Source organism: Oncorhynchus nerka, linkage group LG28, assembly GCF_034236695.1.
Source record: "Oncorhynchus nerka isolate Pitt River linkage group LG28, Oner_Uvic_2.0, whole genome shotgun sequence".
In the NCBI taxonomy this organism is placed as follows: Eukaryota; Metazoa; Chordata; class Actinopteri; order Salmoniformes; family Salmonidae; genus Oncorhynchus; species Oncorhynchus nerka.
This window is the reverse complement of record NC_088423.1, coordinates 4,217,510-4,241,065: the sequence shown is the minus strand read 5'-3', so window position 1 is coordinate 4,241,065 and position 23,556 is coordinate 4,217,510. Positions and strand designations below refer to the sequence as shown.

The 23,556-nt window shown below is 43.3% G+C and overlaps 1 protein-coding gene across 1 annotated transcript; it reads left to right on the top strand.

Annotated features, from left to right (window-relative positions):
- The first annotated feature begins 258 nt into the window (after positions 1-258).
- Positions 259-22,486, top strand: LOC115121775 (transmembrane protein 87A-like). Its single transcript, XM_065012603.1, has 19 exons — positions 259-446; positions 1,575-1,635; positions 1,788-1,879; positions 2,250-2,384; positions 2,627-2,680; positions 2,935-3,112; positions 5,677-5,738; positions 6,180-6,363; positions 6,846-6,945; positions 7,071-7,164; positions 7,735-7,810; positions 8,356-8,460; positions 8,664-8,722; positions 10,791-10,894; positions 11,791-11,864; positions 11,963-12,039; positions 13,104-13,156; positions 13,476-13,506; positions 14,441-22,486. Exons 1-19 carry the CDS (start codon positions 291-293, stop codon positions 14,480-14,482), a joined length of 1,737 nt encoding a protein of 578 aa, XP_064868675.1. The 5' UTR covers positions 259-290; the 3' UTR covers positions 14,483-22,486.
- Positions 22,487-23,556: the final 1,070 nt, after the last annotated feature.

The window sequence follows — 23,556 nt, the reverse complement described above, 5'->3', positions numbered from 1 at the left end:
ACGATTGCAAATACAAAAAGGTGCTATTTTGTTTATCCTTCTGAAAATAAATCCATCCTGAAATGAATAAAATACACACAATATGATGATGATCATTGAAAGGTAAATGAATAACAGATTTCAAGTTGCTATCGTTTTTATAAAGTATATGGTAACTGGCACTGCTTTACATGGTGTATGGTGCAATGCATCTAATGCCAAAACGTCAACTCAAAGATACCCAGGTGTGTGACATTTTCCACTCAGGTGAGTTGGCCAGCCAGCCACGCAACACTAGAGCTACTGAAAACATGGCTGCTTCTGTACGGGTGAGGACGTGGAACAGCAAGGTTAGCTCAGTCAAACCCTGGCTCCTTCTTTTGACAGGGATCATTTTATTGGGCGATGTAAATAGCGGGGTCATGGCAGCACCAGAACCGGGACAATGGAGTATTACAGTTGTCAATGTGAGTATTAAAATATTCAATTTATCTAGTTGTCAAGCTAAAGTTAGGTTTCGAGTTAACTAGCAAGAACAGCAGTGCGATTCATCCGTCCTAGCAATCTAGCGAGCCAGATTTTCTGTTCATTAAAATTGAACATTACAGTATTGATTGATAATGCATTTTCCTGAACATATTCAGGCTATCGATTTGCACAAGCCATTGTACTGTCTATGCACCGTTAGCTAACGTTAGCTATCTGGTGAGTGAGCTAACTAGTTAGCTGACGTTAGTTGGTTTGGGAATATTCTTTGAATGATATACCATGCTACAATTAGGCAAGCTGTTTTAGTTTAGACCATAGTTATGACGTTACCCCAAATGTTTTCTTAATGTATTGCCTCAACATAGCCGAGCTAGGTTAGGCAGCTACCTAACATACAACGTAGGCGGTATGTAAACAAATATCAGAGAGACCACTGTCCTGTACTGGGCTAGATCATTGCCTGCAATTTAGCCCCGATATAAGAAGTCTAACAACCATTTAGCTAGCTAATGTCCAGATTCGAACATATAGCTAACTAGGCTATGCCAGAAGTCTATTGCTATAGTAACTATATAGCTAACTAGGCTATGCCAGAAGTCTATTGCTATAGTAACTATATTAGCTAACGTTACAATGTCCAATGAATTGAAGGGGTAAGACAAACATCGTGTCTACCAATCATTTGCTTTCAAGTCAGTGAAGTGAACAAGTGCACACTTTAGGAGGAAGGTTAGGTAGGCTAATTGGGACGTAGACCCAATTTTCCATGGAGCTGGTCAGATGTCTGTCCACCACCATATCCTGTTGCAGAGTAATGTGAGAGCTGCCATTGCCTGCCTAGGGACTCCCAATAATGGTCACCAGGGCCCATATAAAGTGTCTGAGTAGGAATCAGTGCTGATCTAGGATCAGGTCCCCCGTCCTTTTAATCTCATTCATTGTGATCTGATCTTAAATCATCACTGTTACTCTGAGAGGATGGAGACATAGGTCACCAGACCAGTGCCTGTGTTTTGTTCCAGTGCTGGCATTAATCAGACCTGACTCTAGTGTAGACCTATCACTCAGTTTATCTAACTAATGTAAATGCTGTTTCCTCTTCTCAGACCTCAAGACCATTACTTTTGAGGAAATCCATGTATAAAGACACTGATATCAAATTGAAAGGTAAGATTAGCAGGTCCAGGATTTGTTTCAGACAGACTACCAAGCACTCCCAGGATCTGGATCACAGAAGGGATATGAAAGCGCCCAAAGAACTACCTCTGTAACACCAATTTATTGTTTCTCTTTACACCAATTTATTGTTTCTCTTTTAGTTGTGTCCTTTGGTTGTCCAGAGGAGATGACTTTTACCATTCAATGGTACTTGAAATACTATCCCTGCCACAATGAGTTCAATAATATTGAGGTAAGTAAAGTACAGGTAGTAATTACAGTAAGTGACTAGTACTAAGTTATAGGCTATTTAATGTCTATAGGCTGACATATATGGGTGTGGAGCAGAAAGTGAGTTTGCCGTAGTCATCTTTCATTATCAATACCTTGAACATTTTCGTAATGACTCATTTGTTTAGAATTCCTATGGTAGTGCCACATTTTGACAGTTGGTGTGAATTACCAGTTGACTATACTAACTGTAAGAGTTATTTTTAAATCCCGTCATTCCTCATAGGAAATGTATGTCTCCCTACATTCAACTACTAATAAATATGGTTGAATATTTTCTGTATTAAATAGATGTGAAACATTGAATATGAATATAAATGATTACTTTAAAGGAAATGTATGAGAGGACGCCACTGAGTCGAGGACAGAGTATGGATCCTAACCCTCTAGGACAAGGGGAATGCATTGAGCACAAGCACAAGCCCTTGAGCTGCAACAATGACCTGCGATACTTCCCAATGCTAAATGTAAGGGCTTATAGGTTACATACATGAGTTCCATTACATTACAGTGCTTTTCACACTCCTGAGCTGGCCTGGTTACACCTTTTCCATAGTAGCTGAAACTGTGCTGAAAGGGAAAGTGTGAAAACGAAATATTCTGGTTGCCTCAATAGTTTGAAAAGGATATATTGGGAAGAATAATTTGTTTTGGAACTTTGCGTTTGACTTACTGACAACTTATTGTATGACAACTTTGTTTGTTTCAGAAAGCCAAGGCAGAACCACGGCCAGTTGTCCCTCCCATGGAAGGAGCAGCACCGGTGAGATGCTACGATGAGGTCATGATGTTTCACTGATGATGCATATAAAAAAAGTTTTACACACACTTACTTTCGGCTACATTGCAAGTTGCTAAGGTTGTTGTCAATGACCGTTGGAGTTGGCCATATGCAGCATGCACAAAGAGATCTGGAACCAGACTATCACTTTTCACATTCTCATTACTTCCTGCGTTCTTCATTGCATAATGCATATAACCCCCTTTCAAAACAAATGTTGGTTCAATCCTACCCAGGGCTCAGATGAAAACTACACGAAGTGGACGATGGAGGAGTACGACAAAGTCGGCAGTCTGAAGAACGGCAGTGTGTCGCTTAAACATGACGTCATCGCCACCACGTGGAAGGACGGCCCCTATCTGCTGGTGGTGGTGATTAAGTCTAACAAACAGGAAGCCAACTGGAATCTAACAGGTGGGTTCACTGCATTAACCCCAATTTCACTTCAACTGGGTTGTGTTCACCAGGCACCAGACGGAAGAATGCAGACTGAAACAGGGAGGGACCACCAGAACTAACAAGAGAATTGACTGTAACGGGAAGGTACTAGCTGGACTCTGCAACATTTTTACGGTGATCTACCCTAATGAACATGACCCAGTTATTGAATACTTGGAATGTTAAACTTGCTTGTGAGGCTTACCAAGAAGAAAATTACATTTCTTTAGGCAGCCTAAATACTAATTAAAATGATATAAAGGACATTGGCCATTTTGATCACATTGCTCCATGTTGTATATTTTAAATATTATTTCACCTTTATTTAACCAGGTAGGCCAGTTGAGAACAAGTTCTCATTTACAACTGCAACCTGGCCAAGATAAAGAAAAGCAGTGCGACACAAACAGCACAGAGTTACACATGGAATAAACAAACATAGTCAATAACACAATAGGAAAAAAAGTATATATACAGTGTGTGCAAATGGCGTGAGGAGGTAAGGTAATAAACAGGTCATAGTAGCAAAGTAATTACAATTTAGCAAATTAACACAGGAGTGGCAGATGATGTGCAAGTAGAAATACTGGTGTGCAAAAAAAGTAAATGAAAACAATATGGAGATGAGGTAGGTAGATTGGATGGGCTAGATGGGCTGTGTACAGCTGCAGCGATCGGTTAGCTGCCCAGATAGCTGATGTTTAAGTTAGTGAGGGAGATATAAGTCTCCAACTTCAGCGATTTACATTTTTATATTAAATTTGTACTTTTTTTGCAATTCGTTCCAGTCATTGGCAGAAAAGAACTGGAAGAAAAGGGGGCCAAAGGAGGTGTTGGCTTTGGGGATGACCAGTGAGATATACCTGCTGGAGCGCGTGCTACGTGTGGGTGTTATCGTGACCAGTGAGCTGAGGCGGAGCTTTACCTAGCAAAGACTTACAGATGACCTGGAGCCAGTGGGTCTGGCGACGAATATGTAGCGAGGGCCAGCCGACGAGAGCATACAGGCCGCAGTGGTGGGTGGTATATGGCACTGTGATTGACTGCATCCAGTTTGCTGAGTAGAGTGTTGGAGGCTTATTTGTAAATGACATCGCCGAAGTCAAGGATCGGTAGAATAGTCCGTTTTACGAGGGTATGTATGGCGGCGTGAGTGAAGGAGGCTTTGTTGTGAAATAGGAAGCCCGTTCCAGCTTTAATTTTGGATTGGAGATGTTTAATATGAGTCTGGAAGGAGAGTTTACAGTCTAGCCAGACACCTAGGTATTTGTAGTTGTCCACATATTCTAAGTCAGAACCGTCCAGAGTAGTGATGTCGGGCGGGCGGGCGCGGGCAGCGATCGGTTGAAAATAATGCATTTAAAGCTTGTTTTGGAGGTTTAAGTGTCCAAAGAAGGGCCAGATGTATACAGAATGGTGTCGTCTGCGTAGAGGTGTATCAGGGAATCACCCGCAGCAAGAGCGACATCGTTGATATGTACAGAGAAAAGAGTTGGCCCGAGAATTGAACCCTGGGGTACCCCCATAGAGACTGCCAGAGGTCTAGACAGCAGGTCCTCCGATTTGACACACTGAACTCTGAGAAGTAGTTGGTGAGGCAGTCATTTGAGAAACCAAGGCTATTGAGTCTGCCGATAAGAATGCGGTGATTGACAGAGTTGAATGCCTTGGCCAGGTCGATGAAGACGGCTGCACAGTGATGTCTTTTATCGATGGCGGCTATGATATCGTTTAGTACCTTGAGCGTGGCTGAGGTGCACCTGTGACCAGCTCGGAAACCGGATTGCACAGCGGAGAAGGTACGGTGGGATTTGAAATGGTCAGGTATCTGTTTATTAACTTGGCTTTCGAAGACTTTAGAAAGGCAGGGCAGGATGGATCTAGGTCTGTAACAGTTTGGTCTAGAGTGTCAGCCCTTTGAAGAAGGGGATGACCGCGGCAGCTTTCCAACCTTTAGGGATCTCGGACGATACGAGAGATTGAACAGACTGGTAATAGGGGTTGCAACATTGGCGGCGGATCATTTTAGAAAGAGGGTGTCTAGATTGTCTAGCCCAGCTGATTTGTATGGGTCCAGGTTTTGCAGCTCTTTCAGAACATCTGCTATCTGGATTTGGGTGAAGGAGAAGCTGGGGAGGCTTGGGCAAGTAGCTGCGGGGGGTGCGGAGCTGTTGGCCAGGGTTGGGGTAGACAGGAGGAAGGCATGGCCAGCTGTAGAGAAATGCTTATTGAAATTATTGGTGGTGACAGTGTTTCCTAGCCTCAGTGCAGTGGGTAGCTGGGAGGAGGTGCTGTTATTCTCCCTTGACTTTGGTGTCCCAAAACTTTTGGGATTTAGAGCTACAGGATGCAAATTTCTGCTTGAAAAAGTTAGCCTTTGCGTTCCTAACTGACTGTGTGTATTGGTTTCTGACTTCCCTGAAAAGTTGCAAATCGCTGGGACTATTCGATTCTAGTGCAGAATGCCACAGGAAATTTATTGTATATTGTAACCCTAATTATTGTGTTATGGATAGGTGATTGAGTCTTTATATTTCCAGTCAACGTCGTAATGAAAGGAACTCACGGCTACATCTCCATCACGGAATGGCCTCTCATGATCGTGAGTATACATACAATTAAACATAGTCAGTGACACATTGAATAAACAACAGTGGGATGCATTGCACCATGACATTTTAGCTCACGCTAATTTCCAGTGCTTGTCCCTAGCCACATATACATTGTAGGGTTAATCATTGTCATAGATATCAGATGCCTGTTTTGTGTTGTCTTCATGTAATAATATATTAGCTGACTTTCATCCAAAGCATTCAAGCACACAATCCTGCCATTGCTTGTGCCATGCTCTACTAACTGAACCGTACAGGACCTTGTGGTTTGTTCAGAAAAATACCTTGTCTGTTATTTTGTTTCAACACGCATCTCAGTTCTACATGGTGATGTGTACATCCTGTACGGTGTGCGTGTTACTCTGGTTTATGTCTTCAGCCTGCTACTGGAAGAACCAATATTTTTCTCTCACCCTTTGTCTCTGTTTCAGTTCTACATGGTGATGTGTACAGTGTACATCCTGTATGCGTTACTCTGGTTCCTGTGGGCTGCCTGCTACTGGAAGGACTTACTGAGGATCCAGTTCTGGATAGCTGGAGTCATCTTTCTGGGCATGGTGGAGAAGGCTGTGTTCTGTGCTGAGTACGAGAACACCAACGGTGTCGGGGCAGCTTGTAAGTCTACACTACAGTTACACCTAACTCTGTTGTCTGACTGGTTTAAATAAAGTACTAAGATCCTCTGTATAGTAGCATGGTGGAGAAGGCTGTGTTCTGTGCTGAGTACGAGAACACCAACGGTGTCGGGGCAGCTTGTAAGTCTACACTACAGTTACACCTAACTCTGTTGTCTGACTGGTTTAAATAAAGTACTAAGATCCTCTGTATAGTAGCATGGTGGAACGGATCACATTGATCTGGTCCCAATTCCCTCCCTGTCCCTTGGCCCTAACCTTTCAATGTTGGCAGATCTGAAGGGTCTGGATAGGTATCAGCAGTATAGTGGCGGAGAGTCCACCATATTAATTCTACCTTACAGATTTTCAAACATCGCAGGCTTGGGGCCAAGGGGGAGGTTTAGGGAGTGTTATTATTCTGAGCAAGAGTTTTTCTGTCTCGTGTGAGAGAATTAATTCCAATGTGGATGTTGTTTTTAGCTCCAGGCCTGTTGATCTTTGCTGAGCTCATCTCTGCCCTGAAGAGAACCCTGGCACGGCTGCTGGTCATTATCGTCAGTCTGGGATATGGTATAGTCAAGTAAGTTGAGAAAATAAAGGTCGTCACACACTCTTACTCCCTGTCCTTTGATAGGTGACCCCAGTGACGTTATCGTGCTGTATGTATTTAGTCATTTTTCCTGCGTTGTGTGCGTTTCCCATCAGACCTCGACTGGGTACAGTGATGCACAGAGTGGTGGGACTAGGTGTGCTGTACTTTGCCTTTGCTGCCATCGAAGGTGTGCTTAGGATCACTGGGGTAAGGCGTATTCCTGAGCTTGCTTACCTCCAGTGAGCTTGCATTTTGAATGTGAACCTTCATTTCTCGATGGCGTGCTGTTTTGCTAAGGTGTGGGTTATGGGAATTCTGTTCAATACGTGTGTATGCATTCACTAAAGGTTCGTGACAATGGCCCCGCCCTCATCACATCCATTGTTCTAGCATTGATGGACTTCTGTATCATCTGGTTCATATCCTTCCTTATTTAGAATATTTACCCCATAATGCACCTCTAGTGGTCTATCATAACTTAATGGCCTACTTGGCTGTATCACTTGTCTATCAGTGTTACAGAATGACACCTTATTGTGTTGCATACTAAATATTTTCACTGAAAGTCATGGTGCTGGGGTTATAATGTATCTTGTACAGTTTGAATTGTAAACTTATATTGTATATTAAATCATGTTTCACTAGGTAATTTTCTTTGGTTAGTGCTGTTATTTTTCTCTCCCCCACTCACTCTCCATCACTTTCTGTCTTCTCTCTTTCTTCCCCCCATTATTCCCACCTGTCTCTCTCAATCCCTTTCTTCTTTCTTCCTCTCAGGCGAAAGACTCTGACCTGGCTCTGTTGGCCAACATTCCTCTGGCTCTGATTGACTCTTCTCTCTGCTGGTGGATATCCTTTGGTGTGCTGATAGCCCTGTTTGAGGCTACTCTCTCCCCTGGGGGCCCCCTTATCCCTACCGGGGCTTCTCTGGTCCTCAGCCTGAGCCTTGGGCTACTCTGTCCACTGGAGGTCCCTACCCAGGGCTACACTGTCCCTCCCTGTGCCAATCCAAAGGGTCTCTGCATGAGGGCAAATAATTAATTCTTGCACGCTATAGCACAGCTAGCTAACCTGGAGGTCTGATATTAGAGATCTAGTAGTCTGGGCCGAGCCCTTGGCCCCTATCCCTGTCCGGGGCATCATCTGTACACCTTGCATGTTATCATCTCTGCTGATTTTTGCTAGGTTCTTCCATGATTCAAACCCCCGAGCTGACAAGGTACAAATCTGTCGTTCTGCCCCTGAACAGGCAGTTAACCCACTGTTCCTATCCCGTCATTGAAAACAAGAATTTGTTCTTAACTGACTTGCCTAGTTAAATAAAGATAAAATAAAAAGGTCTGTAAGTTACATACTGTGAAGCCCAGCTGCTGTTTCCTTGACTGCCCCCTAACATATTTGTGAGCCTGGCTCACACTATAAAGACACTGAAGCTGAGGAGAAATCCAGTGAAGCTGTCTCTCTACAGACATTTCACAAACACACTCATCTTTGCCATTATAGGTGAGTACAGCCAGGAAGACAATTGTCATGTTTTTATAGTTCATGAGTATCATAACACATTACTACTGTATAAGGCATTATGAACAACGTTATAAAGCAGTATATGTATGTAGCCTACTTCATACTTCATTCAGAATTAGTCTCACAATTGAATGGAAATGGTCTGATGCAGTTTTGGTTGTATTTTTTTCCCCCACCTTCAGCTTCAATCATTTTCATGGTGTGGACGACGAAAAAATTCAGACTAGCCGACTGTCAATCTGTGAGTATGTCTTCTTGTAATGGCAGCAAATGGTCCAGTTGTGTGATATCAAGTTTGACTGCTCTGTGCATTTCTTAAAGGTTCCAGGCAATGCAAATAGTCCGGGTAGCCATTTGATAGATGTTCAGGAGTCTTATGGCTTGGGGGTAGAAGCTGTTTAGAAGCTTCTTGGACCTAGACTTGGCGCTCCGGTACCGCTTGCCATGCGGTAGCAGAGAGCACAGTCTATGACTAGGGTGGCCAGAGTTTTTGACAATATTTAGGGCCTTCCTCTGACACCACCTGGTATAGAGGTCCTGGATGGTAGGAAGCTTGGCCCCAGTGATGTACTGGGCCATTCGCACTACCCTCTGGTGCCTTGCAGCTCAGCATACAACTGCTGAGCAGTTGCCGTACCAGGCAGTTATGCAACCATGCTCCCAATGGTGACTCTGAGGAACCATGCCAAATATTTTCAGTCTCCTGAGGGGGAATAGGTTTTGTCGTGCCGTCTTCAACTGTCTTGGTGTGCTTGGACAATCTTTGATGATGTGGACATCAAGGAACTTGAAGCGCTCAACCTGTTCCACTACAGCACCGTCGATGAGATTGGGGGTGTGTTCGGTCCTCTTTCCTGTAGTCCACAATCATCTCCTTTGGTTTGATTATGTTGAGGGAGAGGTTGTTGTCCTGGCACCGCACGGCCAGGTCTTTGACCACCTCCTTAAAGGCTGTGTTGTCTGTGATCAGGCCTACCACTGTTGTGTCATCGGCAAAATGAATGATGGTGTTGGACTCGCGCCTGGCCGTGCAGTCATGAGTGAACAGGGAGTGCAGGAGGGGACTGAGCACGCACCCCTGAGGGGCACCTGTGTTGAGGATCAGCATGACAGATGTGTTGTTACTACCGTTACCACCTGGGGGCAGCCTGTCAGGAAGTCCGGGATCCAGTTGCAGAGGGAGGTGTTTAGTCCCAGGGTCCTTAGCTTAGTGAGGAGCTTTGAGCTTTGAGGGCACTATGGTGTTCAATGCTGAGCTGTTGTCAATGAATATAATTCTCACATAGGTGTTACTTTTGTCCAGGTGGGAAAGGGCAGTTTGGAGTGCAGTAGAGATTGCATCATCTGTGAATCCGTTGGGGCGGTATGCAAATTAGAGTGGGTCTAGGGTTTCTGGGATAGTGGTGTTGTGAGCCATGACCGGCCATTCGAAGCACTTCATGGCTACAGATGTGAGTGCTATGGGTCGGTAGTCATTAAGGCAGGTTAGGTTACCTTAGTGTTCTTGAAACATGTTGGTATTACAGACTCCGAGATGTTTAAAATGTCAGTGAAGACACTTGTCAGCGCATGCTCGCAGTACACGTCCTGGTAATCCTTCTGGCCCTGCGACCTTGTGAATGTTGACCTGTATAAAGGTCTTACTCACATCGGCTGCGTAGAGCATGATCACACAGTCACCCGGAACAGCTGGTGCTCTCATATGCATGTTTCAGTGTTATTTGCCTCGATGCGAGCTGTAGCTTGACCAGCTGTAACGATCAGTCGCACCACAGATGAAAGGTAACAAGTAATTCTGCTTGAGATTTACATTGACATTTGTCATTTAGCAGACTCTCTTATCCAGAGCCACTTACTGTAGTGAGTGCATACATTTTCATACTTTTCCCCCATACTGGTCCCCCGTGGGAATCGAACCCACAACCCACTGGTTTATAAACAAAGCAAGGTGTAGATGCATGTGATGCCGGTTTTATATGACGTTGCATAAAGCCACAAGTAAATCCTTGGTATTGCCTGCCTCCTGAATCCAGGGACTTGACACAGCTCGAGGGGACCAGTAACTTTATGATCGTACCAGCTACAGTCATTTTTCATACTTGGGTCACCTTTCTTTGAACTGATACTGGTTTCATCCAAATATCATTTAAATTTGATGAAAACATAATTTTCACTATTCAGGACTTAAGACATTGAATCAACAGCATTGAATCAACGTATTGTAAAAAATGCCAGCTCAAGACTGCCGTATTGGGTAATGTATTGAACAGTATCATGGATGACATTGTTTGTATTATTCCATATAACAGGACTGGGTGGAGCTGTGGGTAGATGATGCCTTCTGGAGGTTCCTGTTCTCCATCATACTGCTGGTTATCATGTTCTTATGGAGACCCTCTGCTAACAACCAGAGGTGAGGTTGCATGGTGTGTGTGGCTATCCTCGTGGGTACCTTTTATTAAACCTTTATTTAACTGGGCAAGTCAGTTAAGAACAAATTCTTATTTTCAATGACGGCCTAGGAACAGTGGGTTAACTGCCTGTTCAGGGGCAGAATTCCCCACAAGGATAGTAAAAAAATGGCAGTCTATTTTCAGGGTCAGGGAAAATTAGGATTTTGAATGGAAGTACTTTTGAGGTCCCCACTAGGATAGTAATATCAAATGTGTGTGTGTGTCGTCCTATATGTGGACGGTGTTGTATTGGAGAACGCCTAATCAAATTTTATTGGGGGGGGGTAGCCATTTCATTAGTTGTTCAGGAGTCTTATGGATTGGGGGTAGAAGCTGTTGAGAAGCCTTTTGGACCTAGACTTGGCACTCCGGTACCGCTTGCCTTGCGGTAGCAGAGAAAACATTCTGACTAGGGTGGCTGGAGTCTGACCATTTTTAGGGCCTTCCTCTGACACCGCCTGGTTGACAGGTCCTGGATGGCAGGAAGCTTGGCCCTAGTCATGTACTGGGCTGGACGCACTACCCTCTAGTGCCTTGCAGTCAGCTAACAACCAGCGTTGATGATTGACCTGCCTATTATATTAGTGAAATGTGCTTTGATCTAAGTGTGCGGAGACCATTGTCTACAACCTGCACCGTAGCTACCTTGTTGAGTGTGCTGTAGATTTATCAATGGCAATATGTTGACATATCAAACTACCAACAGTCAGTCAGGGAGAAAGTGCCTCACCTTACCACTCTTCAAAGCTTCAGAGAAAACACAAACTTACACAGCCTTTAAATGTTCTGAAGCTTTAGAACCATTTTTAAGGCTTTATAACTGTTCATAATTGAACTCTTCCTTTGTTCTCCTCAGATATGCGTTCACTCCACTGATGGATGACTCTGACGATGAGGAGATTGAGGAGTTCCTGGTGTCAGCTAATTTAGGTATTGTACATGTACTTCTGTTTTTGTTTAACTTCTTTAGTGATAATGTGTTTGAACCTTGGTGATCTTTCTCTCCGTGTTTCTCTAAACACACACAGCTGATGGCATAAAGCTGAGAGCCTCCAACTTTAAGAGTGAGACGAACGGCTCAGCCAAGCCTTCAGGATCTAACCCGGTTAGTATCAAACCTTCAATTCAATTAATACAACTTGATTTGTTCCCTCAGGGAATTAAGTCCATTTCCAATTATCCAATCAATATGAACACAATATCTCCACATATAAATACAGCATACCAACAAGCCAACCTTTTCTGTCAGTCAATAAAGTTTCACTTTCAGGTAACTGACACTCAAATGTTTGCTCTGACCTGTGATGCAATTCAAGCACAAAAATTACCTTCAAGAACAAATGACCATCTACTGTATATACTGAACACAAATATAAATGCAACATGTAAAGTGTTGGTTTCATGAGATGAAATAAAAGCACAAAAAGCTTCTCTCAAATTTTGTGCACAAATTTGTTTACATCCCTGTTTGTGAGCATTTCTCCTTTGCCAAGAAAATACATCCACCTGACAGGTTAGGCATATCAAGAAGCTGATTAAACAGCATCATTACACAGGTGCACCTTGTGCTGGGGACAATAAAAGGCCACTAAAATGTGCAGTTTTGTCACAACGCAATGCCACAGATGTCTCAAGGAGGAAGCGTGCAATTGGTATGCTGACTGCAGAAATGACCACCAGAGCTATTGGCAGAGAATTGCATGTTAATTTCTCTACCATAAACTTCGTCCAATGTAATTTTAGAGAATTTGGTAGTATGTCCATCCGGCCTCACAACCGCAGACCACGTGTAACCACACCAGCCCAGGGCCTCCAAATCCGGCTTTTTCACCTGCGGCATCGACTGAGACAAACCACCCGGACAGCTGATAAACTGAGGAGTATTTCTGTCTGTAATAAAGCCCTTTTGTGGGGGAAAAACTCCCCAGTGGGTAGGCCTGGCTCCCAATTGGATGGGCTTATGCCCTCCCAGGCATGTGAAAATCCATTGATTAGAGCCTAATGAATTTATTTAAATTGACTGATTTCCTTATATGACCTGTAACTCAGGAACATTGTTGCGTTTTATGTTTTTGTTCAGTATTTTTAGTCTAGTGAATGACATCCGAGTTCAAACAACAGAGGGCAGCGTTGAGTAGTTCTCTCTTTTATTTTCACCCTCCTGTCCAGGATGAAGACTTGAAGTGGGTAGAAGAGAACATTCCTACCTCTCTAACAGACGTGTAAGCATCACTTATCAAGAAATAGTTCTATCAACACCAAAATAGCAGGTGTGTTTATAGCAGCGTTTTCCAAACTCTGTCCTCGGGACCCCAAAGGGTGCATGTTTTTACCCTAGCACTACACAGATGATTTAAATAACCAACTAAACATCAGGCATTGATCATTTGAATCAGCTGTGTAGTGTTAGGAAAAACCAAAACCTGCACCACTTGGGGTCCCCAGGACCGAGTTTGGGAAATCCTGGTTTAATGTGGTCACCATTATTAGGTGGTGGTTTCATAAAAACAAATGTTTTCTCCTTATTTTCCTCCATTGTAGAGCGTTGCCTGTCCTTCTTGATTCAGATGAGGTGTGTATATTTTTAACACGGGGTCATTTCTGTCAATGGCAAAATACACTGAGGATACAAAATATTAAGGACACCTGCTCTTTCCATGGCATGTGCTATCAGGTGAAAGATATGATCCCTTATTGATGTCACTTGTTAAATCCACTTCAGTCAGTGTAGATGAAGGGTTGGAGATTGGTTAAAGAAGGATTTTTAAGCCTTGAGAAAATTGAGACGTATTGTGTATGTGTGCCATTCAGAGGGTGAATGGGCAAGGCAGACAGATTTAAGTGCCTTTGAACAGTAGGTGTCAGGCTCACCGGTGTGTCAAGAACTGCAATGCTGCTGGGGTTTTCATGCTCAAGTTTCCTGTGTGTTTCAAGAATGGTCCAACACCCAAAGGATATCCAGCCAACTGTGGGAAGCATTGGAGTCAGCATGGGCCAGCATCCCTGTAGAACGCTTGAGACACCTTGTAGAGTCCATGCCCTCTGTGAATTGAGGCTTTTCTGAGGGCAAAAGGAGGAGGCAACTAAATATTAGGAAGACTTTCCTAATAAGGGCGGCAGGTAGCCTAGTGGTTAGAGTGTTGGGCCAGTAACTGAAAGGTTGCTGGATCGAATCCCCTAGCTGACATGGTAAAAATCTGTTGTTTTGCCCCTGAGCAAGGCAGTCAACCCACTGTTTCCCGGGCGCCGTGGATGTTGATTATGACAGCCTCCCGCACCTCTCTGATTGAGGGGTTGGGTTAAATGCAGAAGACACATTTCAGTTGAATGCATTCAGTTGTACAACTGACTAGGTTTCCCCTAATGTTTTGTAACTCAGTATATATGGTTTATTTCACTGTGCATTTCCTATGTTATTAAATTCCCAGTAGGCAATTTTATATGTACAGCCACTATGGTATTCGAGATGGTATATATATATATTTTCCACTGTATTCCTTACCTAGGAAATCATGACTACAAAATATGAAATGTCCAAGATGGAGTAACATGGGGAAATCTTCCTACTACCCACGATGGATGCAGAGCATCTCTTCCTTCTGAGATTGGTTCGTCCTGCATGGCATGGAAGAGACAGATCACCAGGAGCGCGACACCTCTCCCGTCCTAGGCCTGTTTAGGCTGAGAGTCAGACCTCTGTCTACAACACTACTGGGGCTTAACACCTCTGACTTGGCGATCAGCAGGGTCCTATTCATTGGGTATCAAATGGAAGAAAACTGATTTAAACAGGAGGTACTACCTGAACTTGTCCAATAAGAAATGCTGGTTATAGTTTTCCGTTGCAAAACATTTTTGCTGCGGTGTGCCCTAATGTGTTTAGCCCTCTCACCCTCTCCACAAACCAAGACATAACAATTGAGTGTGTCCCAAAGTGCACCCTATTCCCTATTCAGTGCCTTCGGAAAGTATTCAGACTCCTTTACGTTACTTACATTTTGTTACGTTACAGCCATGTTCTAAAATTGATTAATTTTTTATTTTTTTTCCTCATCAAACTACACTCAATAACCCATAATGACTGAATGAAAATAGGTTTTTAGAATGTTTTGCAAAATAAAAGAACTGAAATATCACATTTCCATAAGAATTCAGACCCTTTACTCAGAACTTTGTTCAAGCATTTTTGGCAGAGATTACAGCCTCGAGTCTTCTTGGGTTTGTCACTATAAGCCTGCCACGCCTGTATTTAGGGAGTTTCTCCCATTCTTCTCTGCAGATCCTCTCGAACTCTGTCAGGTTGGAAGAGGAGTGTCGCTGCACCGTTTTTTTTTACGCTCTCAAGTGATGTTAGCTCGGGTTCAAGTCCATGCTCTGGCTGGGTCCCTCAAGGACATTCAGAGACTTGTCCTGAAGCCACTCCTGCATTGTCTTGGTTGTGTGCTTAGGGTCGTTGTCCTGTTAGAAGGTGAACCTTTGCCCCAGTCTGAAGTCCTGAGCGCTCTGGAGCAGGTTTTCATCAAGGATCTCTCTGTACTTTGCTCTGTTCATCTTTCCGTCAATCCTGTCTAGTCTCCAACTCCCTACCGCTGAAAAACATCCCCACAGCATGATGCTGCCACCACCATGCTTCACCGTAGGGGATGGTGCCAGGTTTCCTCCAGATGTGACGCTTGACATTCAGGCTAACAAGTTCAATCTTGGTTTCATCAGACCAGAGAATCTTGTTTCTCATGGTCTGAGAGTCCTTTAGGTACCTTTTGGGACACTCCAAGAGGGCTGTTATGTACTTTTTACTGATGAGTGGCTTCTGTCTGGCCACTACCCTAAAGGCCTGATTGGTGGAGTGCTGCAGAAATGGTTATTCTTCTGGAAGCTTCTCCCATCGCCACAGAGGAACTCTGGAGCTGTGTGAGTCACCATCGGGTACTTGGTCACCTCTCTGACCAAGGTCCTTCTCCCTTGATTGCTCTAGGAAGTTCTTCCATTTAAGAATGATGGAGGGCAGTGTATTTGGGGACTTTCAATGCTGCAGACATTTTTTGGTACCCTTTCCCCAGATCTGTGCCTTGGCACAATCCTGTATCAACCCCTAAGGACAATTCCTTCGACAACATGGCTTGGTTTTTTGCTCTGACTTGCACTGTCAACTGTGGGACCTTCTATAGACTAGGGTGTGCCTTTCCAAATCATGTCCAATCAATTGAATCTACCACAGGTGGACTCCAATCAAGTTGTAGAAACATCTCAAGGATGATCAATGGAAACAGGATGCACCGGAGTTCAATTTCAAGTCTGATAGCAAAGGGTCAGAATACTTATGCAAATGAGGTATTTCTGTTTGTTTCAAACATTTCTGAAATCCTCTTTTCACTTCGTCATTATGGGGTAATGGTCAAAAGTAGGGAACTATGGACCTGTGTGGCTCAGTTGGTACACCATGGCGATTGCAACGCCAGGGTTGTGGGTTCGATTCCCACTGGGTGTCCAGTACGATAAAGTATGAAGATATATGCACTCACTTCTGTAATTTTCTCTGGATAAGAGCATCTGCTAAATGACTAATGTGTATAGGGAATAGGATGCCATTTGGGACAGTTTTTGTGATAAAACTTGACTTTATACTGTATCTTTGAGAAGGGAACAAGCTGGTATATTATTTCTACACCAATTGGATACATTACGTAATATAGGACCAATGTGATATTTTGATGGATGATAATTCAGAGGTGTGTGTATATATAGTGTTTATTATATCTCACTGAGTGAAGCTTTATTGCTTCCTAACCAAAGTATAATGTGATGTGTTGTGTGGGGGATAGTTGTCTGCATTGTGTTTTCTATGCTGGGACACAGGATTCATTCGTTTAGTATGAGTTACGCAGTACTAAACAGAAGTGTTGATGTAAGTGTAGGATCACAGGGCTTGGGTCTGTTCAGATAGAAATGTCTTGTGTAGATTGTCTGTCAGAAGAATAATGCTAGAGCCGACACAATTCCGTTCTATCTGCTATTGATGTTCAGAAAGTTTCACATCACTGATGCACCCCTGACGTTGGTTAGTAGAGGCAGTACTTTAGTTGAGGCCCATGGCATTGAGAAGTTATGAATAATTTATTCAGCTTCTATAGTGCTTTTCATTAGACAGAATCTCAAAGTGCTTGTTAAGCAAAATAACCAACAAGCATGTATTTAAAGATATAGGCTACAACAGTAGATGGGTCAAGTCTGAGTGTTTCCTGAAACCTCCAGATGGACAGCTGCTCTCATGAGAGGATCTGGAAGCTCATAGCTAGATGGTCATAAGCGGTGGTGGTCTGGTCAGCATGTCCAAGGGCAGGCAGGTAGGCCGGCAGCTCCATGTCATCAGGGCGTCTCTGCCGTCTGCAGATCCTCTGTATTGGGACTGTGATGAGCTTTGAGATCCCCACCTTGTACAGTCATCACTTCAGAAGTATCCTCCAAAGTAATGAAAAGCTGTCCCACTGCCTCTTGGATCACCGTCGGTGAAAAGCAACCCTGAGTCATTGGTGTAATTCAAATGAAAACACACCGGCTAGCTAGCATTACCTAGCTTGTTGACAATGCTGATTTTCATACATTTCGTAGTGGTAGAAAAAGTACCCAATTATCATACTTGTGTAAAAGTAAAGATACCTTAATAGAAAATGACTCAAGTAAAAATCATCCAGTAAAATACTACATAAGTATATTTCGAACTAAATACTTTTCCTCAAGTATCAACATTAAATGTAATTGCTAACATATACTTAAGTATCAAAAGTATAAATCATGTCAAATTCCTTATATTAAGCAAATCAGATGGCACCATTTTATTTGAATATACAGATAGCCAGGGGCACATTCTAACACTTAATTTACAAATGAAGCATGTGCGTTTAAGTGAGTCTGCCAGATCAGAGGCAGTAGGGTTCTTTAAGAATGTAGTGGAGTAAATGTAAAAGTTGTCAGAAATATAAATAGTAAAGTACAGATACCCTAAAAAAACTACTTAAGCAATACTTTAAAGTATTTTTTACTTAAGTACTTTACACCACTACAATTTATGGGCATGACTCAAATTCATGATATCAAGACTTGATCTGCACTCATTTAGCTATTGAAAAATGTAAAACTTGGTACAAAATATTAAATATGATTACATATGTACATGAGTTCTCTGCCGAGGCACCATGGCAATTATAGAACCCAGGAGCTCCGTACTACTATGGCTGACCATGTAAAACAAATCATTTCACTGCACCTATCAGGTGTATGTGACAAAACATTTTTTTTTTTTTCTGGTACCCTCCCCCTTTTTTAACATTGTTTGTGCCCTAAATGGTATCCTATTCCCTATATAGTGCACTACTTTTGACCAGAGCCCTATGGGCCCTGGTATAAAGTAGTACACTAAACAGAGGATAGGGTGCCATTTGGGACTAATATCGGTTCTTGTTTAAGTGTACTTCCACAGCAGTCTTAAGGCACTGCATCTCAGTGCTAGAGGTGTCACTACAGACCCTGGTTCGATTCCAGGCTGTATCACAACCGTCTGTGATTGTGCGCCGCCCTATGGGACTCCCAATCAATTGGTCCAGCGTCCTCCGGGTTAGGGTTTGGCCGGGGTAGGCTGTCATTGTAAACAAGAATTTGTTCTTAACTGACTTGCCTAGTTAAATATTTTTAGGGGGTATATGTGCTAAAGCCTCTAGTTTACTCTCTTGGTTAATTTATGGGGATATTGTTATTGTGTGTTTTAATTTGATCCCTGATTTACTGTCTATTCCTAAACTCATTTTAAAGGAGAAACTATTAGAAATGACAGTCTCTGGTTAATTCATGCATTTGTTTTGCCATTGAAAAGGGGATGTTGGTATGACTCCAACATAGCTATCCCAATCCCCATGTTTTGTAATAGTTGAACACTTTCAAAGTACACATTTGTTGTCCGCCATTTATGAAAAGGTTCTGGTACTGGTGCCAGTTAGATGGTGTCTGTTGAAGTCTTCATATGCATGTTATGGTGTATGAGACGGCACAAATGTAGGGGTGTTAGTTTCATGTGGACCAACAATCCCAATATTTATTTATCCAGGTAGGCCAGTTGAACAAGTTCTCATTTACAACTGCGATCTGGCCAAGATGATAAAGTAAAGCAGTGCGACAAAAACAACACTGTGTATGCAAATGTAGTAAGATTAGGGAGTTAAGGCAATAAATAGGCCATAGAGGTGAAATAATTACAATTTAGCATTTACACTGGAGTGATAGATGTGCAAATAGAGAGTCTGTTTTCACCCCAGTATATGGTTACCAGTGAGCTGAGAAGGTGGGGCTTTACCTAGCGAAGACTTATAGATGACCTGGAGCCAGTGCGTTTGATGACGAATATGTAGTGAGGGCCAGCCAACGAGAGCATACAGGTCGCAGTGGTGGGTAGTATATGGATGGCACTGTGATAGACTGCATCCAATTTGCTGAGTAGAGTGTTGGAGGCTATCTTGTAAAGGACATCACCGAAGGCAAGGATCGGTAGGATAGTCAGTTTTACGAGGGTATGTTTGGCAGCACGAGTGAAGGAGGCTTTGTTGCGAAATAGGAAGCCGGTTCTATATTTTGGATTGGAGATGCTTAATGTGAGTCTGGAAGGAGAGTTTACAGTCAACCAGACACCTAGGTATTTGTAGATGTCCACATATTCTAAAGTCAGAACCGTCCAGAGTAGTGATGCTGGATGGGTGGGCAGGTGCGGCAGCGATCGGTTGAAGAGCATGCATTTAGTTTTACTAGCATTTAAGAGCAGTTGGAGGCCATGGAAGGAGTGTTGTATGGCATTGAAGTTCATTTGTTAACAGTGTCCAAAGAAGGTCCAGATGTATAATAAATGGTGCCGTCTGCGTAGAGGTGGATCAGGGAATCACCAGCAGCAAGAGCGACATCATTGATATATACAGAGAAAAGAGTCGGCCTGAGAATTGAACTGTGTGGCAACCCATAGAGACTGCCAGAGGTCCAGACAACAAGCCCTCCGATTTGACACACTGAACTCTTATCTGAAAAGTAGTTGGTGAACCATATCCCTATGTTGACACCTATGGAAACGAGAAGTGGTGAGTGACAGCCACAGCCCGTCCCAATTCATTCCCTCCCTCTTGGCCCCAGAAGTTTGCTGATCTAAAGGGTATTGGGGAAGTATGCTGTGTAGAGGAGGAGCTTACACCTTACAGATCTGCCAACATCGAAGGGTTGCTTAGAGGTTTGTCACTAACACAGCCACAGCACCATTTCACAATTATGACTTTGTGGCTGTGTTAACTAGTGAAGACCTACTCAGGGCCAAGAGGGATGTAAAGTTTGGCAGGGAATGAATTGGGATCAACAGACATTGTGGAGCCCAGGGCCCATATTCACAAAGCGTTTCAGAGTATGAGTGCTGATCTAGGATCAGTTTTGCCTTTAAGATTATAATGAATAAGATTAGAGGGGCAGCAGGTAGCCTAGTGGTTAGAGTGTTGGGCCCGTAACCAAAAGGTTGCTGGATCGAATCCCTAAACTGACAAGGTAAAAAGCTATGGCAGCCCCCCGCACCTCTCTGATTGAGGGGTTGGGTTAAATGCATTCAGTTGTACAACTGACTAAGTATCCCCCTTACATGGACAGGGGAGATCTGATCCTAAATCAGCACTGGGCCCTGACTGTAAGTAACCTGCAGAGGCCCCTGTGTTTGACATTTTTACATCAGGGTACCCCTATGTACCATCACCTTCCACCCTGTGACCCCTTTTCTAGTGATCAGGCACTTTTTAGAACCTCCTTTAGTGGCTGATGTAAACCTCTAAGAGATGCTTGTCAATGATGGCCTCACAAGTGACGATCATGAGGTCTGTTTCTTCGTGTTCCCATAATGCGGCATTTGTTGTCGTTTCTCTGATGCTGGCTGGAGTTGAGTGTTAGCTTTGTTGCTGATATGTTGGAGGTTTTGAGGTAGAGAGAGTGATAGAGAGACTAGAGTTCTACCTGAAAAAAAAAGATCCTCATCGTCTTCTCTACTGTTGGACTACCTCCAGACATTTATCCCACATCGATCCACAGCCGACCTCACCGTCCTCCAAATTGTTTTCTGAAATAGCCCACGGACAAAAATCTCACTGCTTTTCTGTTTTCATGAAGTGACTCACGCTCCGGGGGAAAGAAGAATTGAACCCTGTGGGCACCCCCATAGAGACTGCCAGAGGTCCGGACAACAGGCCCTCCGATTTGACACACTGAACTCTATCTGAAAAGTAGTTGGTGAACCAGGCGAGGCAGTCATTTGAGAAACCAAGGCTATTGAGTCTGCCAATAAGAATGCGGTGATTGACAGAGTCGAAAGCCTTGGCCGGGTCGATGAAGACTGCTGCACAGTACTGTCTTTTATCGATGGCGGTTATATCGTTTTGGACCTTGGATAGGCACAAGGGGTTTATGTTGGATTGGTCAATGTTGTCCTCTGCAGCCTAGGCACAAGGTTAGCGGGTTTATGTTGGATTGGTTCATGATGTTGTCCTCTGCAGCCTAGGGACAAGGTTAGGGGGTTGTCCATTTACTCGTTGTCAACTCCCAACTATTTCCTTAGACCTGTCCAGAAACAACCCCTACCCCCTAGATGTTCCAATCTTTCCCCTCCGATCTCGTGTGTAGGCAGTAGGGTCTAGGGATGCGTTTGGGAATCAGACCTAGTGTATTTGGAGCTTTTCCTAACTTGTAGAAAATCAGAATTAGATGCTTCTTCTTACTCAGACCCTGGCTGCCTTCATGCTCATTCTTTCCTTGTCATGTAGCCTACGACTGTATTCACTTGTCTGTTATTTTCACAGAACAGTCTGGTTTTGGCTGACTGTTAGTCCTGTTGTTTCCTAAGTCACCAGGTGACTGAATATTTATTGCCTTGTACCTATTTTTGGAATGTTTGTCTTCAGAACTATGCTTGAACATTTCATTCCAGGGCTGCTTCTGAAATGGCACCCTATTCCCTGTAGAGTGCACTACTTTTGACCAGAGCCCTATTCCCTATAGAGTGCACTACTTTTGACCAGAGCCCTATTCCCTATAGAGTGCACTACTTTTGACCAGAGCCCTATTCCCTATAGAGTGCACTACTTTTGACCAGAGCCCTATTCCCTATAGAGTGCACTACTTTTGACCAGAGCCCTATTCCCTATAGAGTGCACTACTTTTGACCAAAGCCCTATTCCCTATAGAGTGCACTACTTTTGACCAGAGCCCTATTCCCTATAGAGTGCACTACTTTTGACCAGAGCCCTATTCCCTATAGAGTGCACTACTTTTGACCAGAGCCCTATTCCCTATAGAGTGCACTACTTTTGACCAGAGTTCTATTCACCCTGGTCAAAAGTAACTCACTAGATAGGTGCCATTTGGGAAGTACATATTCATTTGCCTGTATGTCTATTTATTTCTGTTGACTTGGAGAGAAAGAGAATCTGTATTTCTGATTGTTATTGTAATACAATGGTTCATTTAATTGTAAATAAAACATGTTTATTTGACCAATATGTTTTTGTATTATTGCAGTCACAGGAAAATATTATAACCACTGATCATTATAAGATCTTGGTTATTTCAGTGTCCTGAACCCAGCCATGATCTAGTCAGGCAGATGTGCTATCATCATATGACGTCATATTGGTGCTCTCACGAGGTGGTATACTGTCCCATCTGGCAGGACTGTTCCCTCAGTCAGATTTCTTACCAAACCAATGTGTTCCTGTGTTGACTGGGTGACGTTCTCTAGGAACTCAGTCCGGCTTTAAACTTACTCTTGAAAGTTGTAATAGTAGAATTCAGTTCCTCTTGTCATGTCAATCATTGCATACCTTAGAGAGCTATTTGTAACTTGTCAGAAGTGTCCAGATCAAGTAGCCCGGGTCAGCTGTAAAACAATAACATTTCCCATAGATATTGTAATTTTTTTTGTCACATATCACATGAATACACGGCAGAATGTATAGAATTGCAAGACAATTAGCTTTAAACCTGCAAAATTCTCTTCACCGATGAGGGGTGTGAACAGTTTGTTTCATGAACAGTGCTTGTGCGCGCAGGGGGGGGGCGCTGGATGTTACCCAATGCTGGAAAGGGAACCCCTGTTTTAGTCTAGTGGAATGAGATGTTCCATTTGCACAGCTGTTCGTGTGCCGCAGATAGCAAAGACTAACTCATTTTCATCCGAAGTCAGAGAAACCGCTCAGAACATTTACATATACTGTATTTACCATGAGGGGGTTTTAGGACATCCTTTTGATAACCAGACTAAGCTGTTTTTGAATGGTATTTGAATCTTATATTTTTAAAAGTGATATGTCTTTTTGTTGACTGTTCAGTAAGGTAATGGGGTGTAGGGACTATACAGAATCAACGTGTTCCTGACTGGCGTGAATAAACCCACTCTGTTCCACAGAGGGCTATAGGCTGTGAATGTTGTGAAGGCACTTATGTAGGAACACCTCGTGAACTCTACAATCGCATGCACCTGCAGTGTGTGTCCTGTCACAATGAAAGCTTGTTTTTCACTAACATGTTTTTAAAGAAAGCTTTCTTTCTTCAAAGGATCAAGTAA

Excerpts from the sequence above, each read along its gene's own strand:
- LOC115121775 (XM_065012603.1), top strand. The coding sequence starts at position 291 with ATGGCTGCTTCTGTACGGGTGAGGACGTGGAACAGCAAGGTTAGCTCA. Across the intron at positions 1,636-1,787 it reads CACTGATATCAAATTGAAAG|TTGTGTCCTTTGGTTGTCCA; the intron begins GTAAGATTAGCA and ends TTTCTCTTTTAG. Across the intron at positions 3,113-5,676 it reads AGCCAACTGGAATCTAACAG|TCAACGTCGTAATGAAAGGA; the intron begins GTGGGTTCACTG and ends TTATATTTCCAG.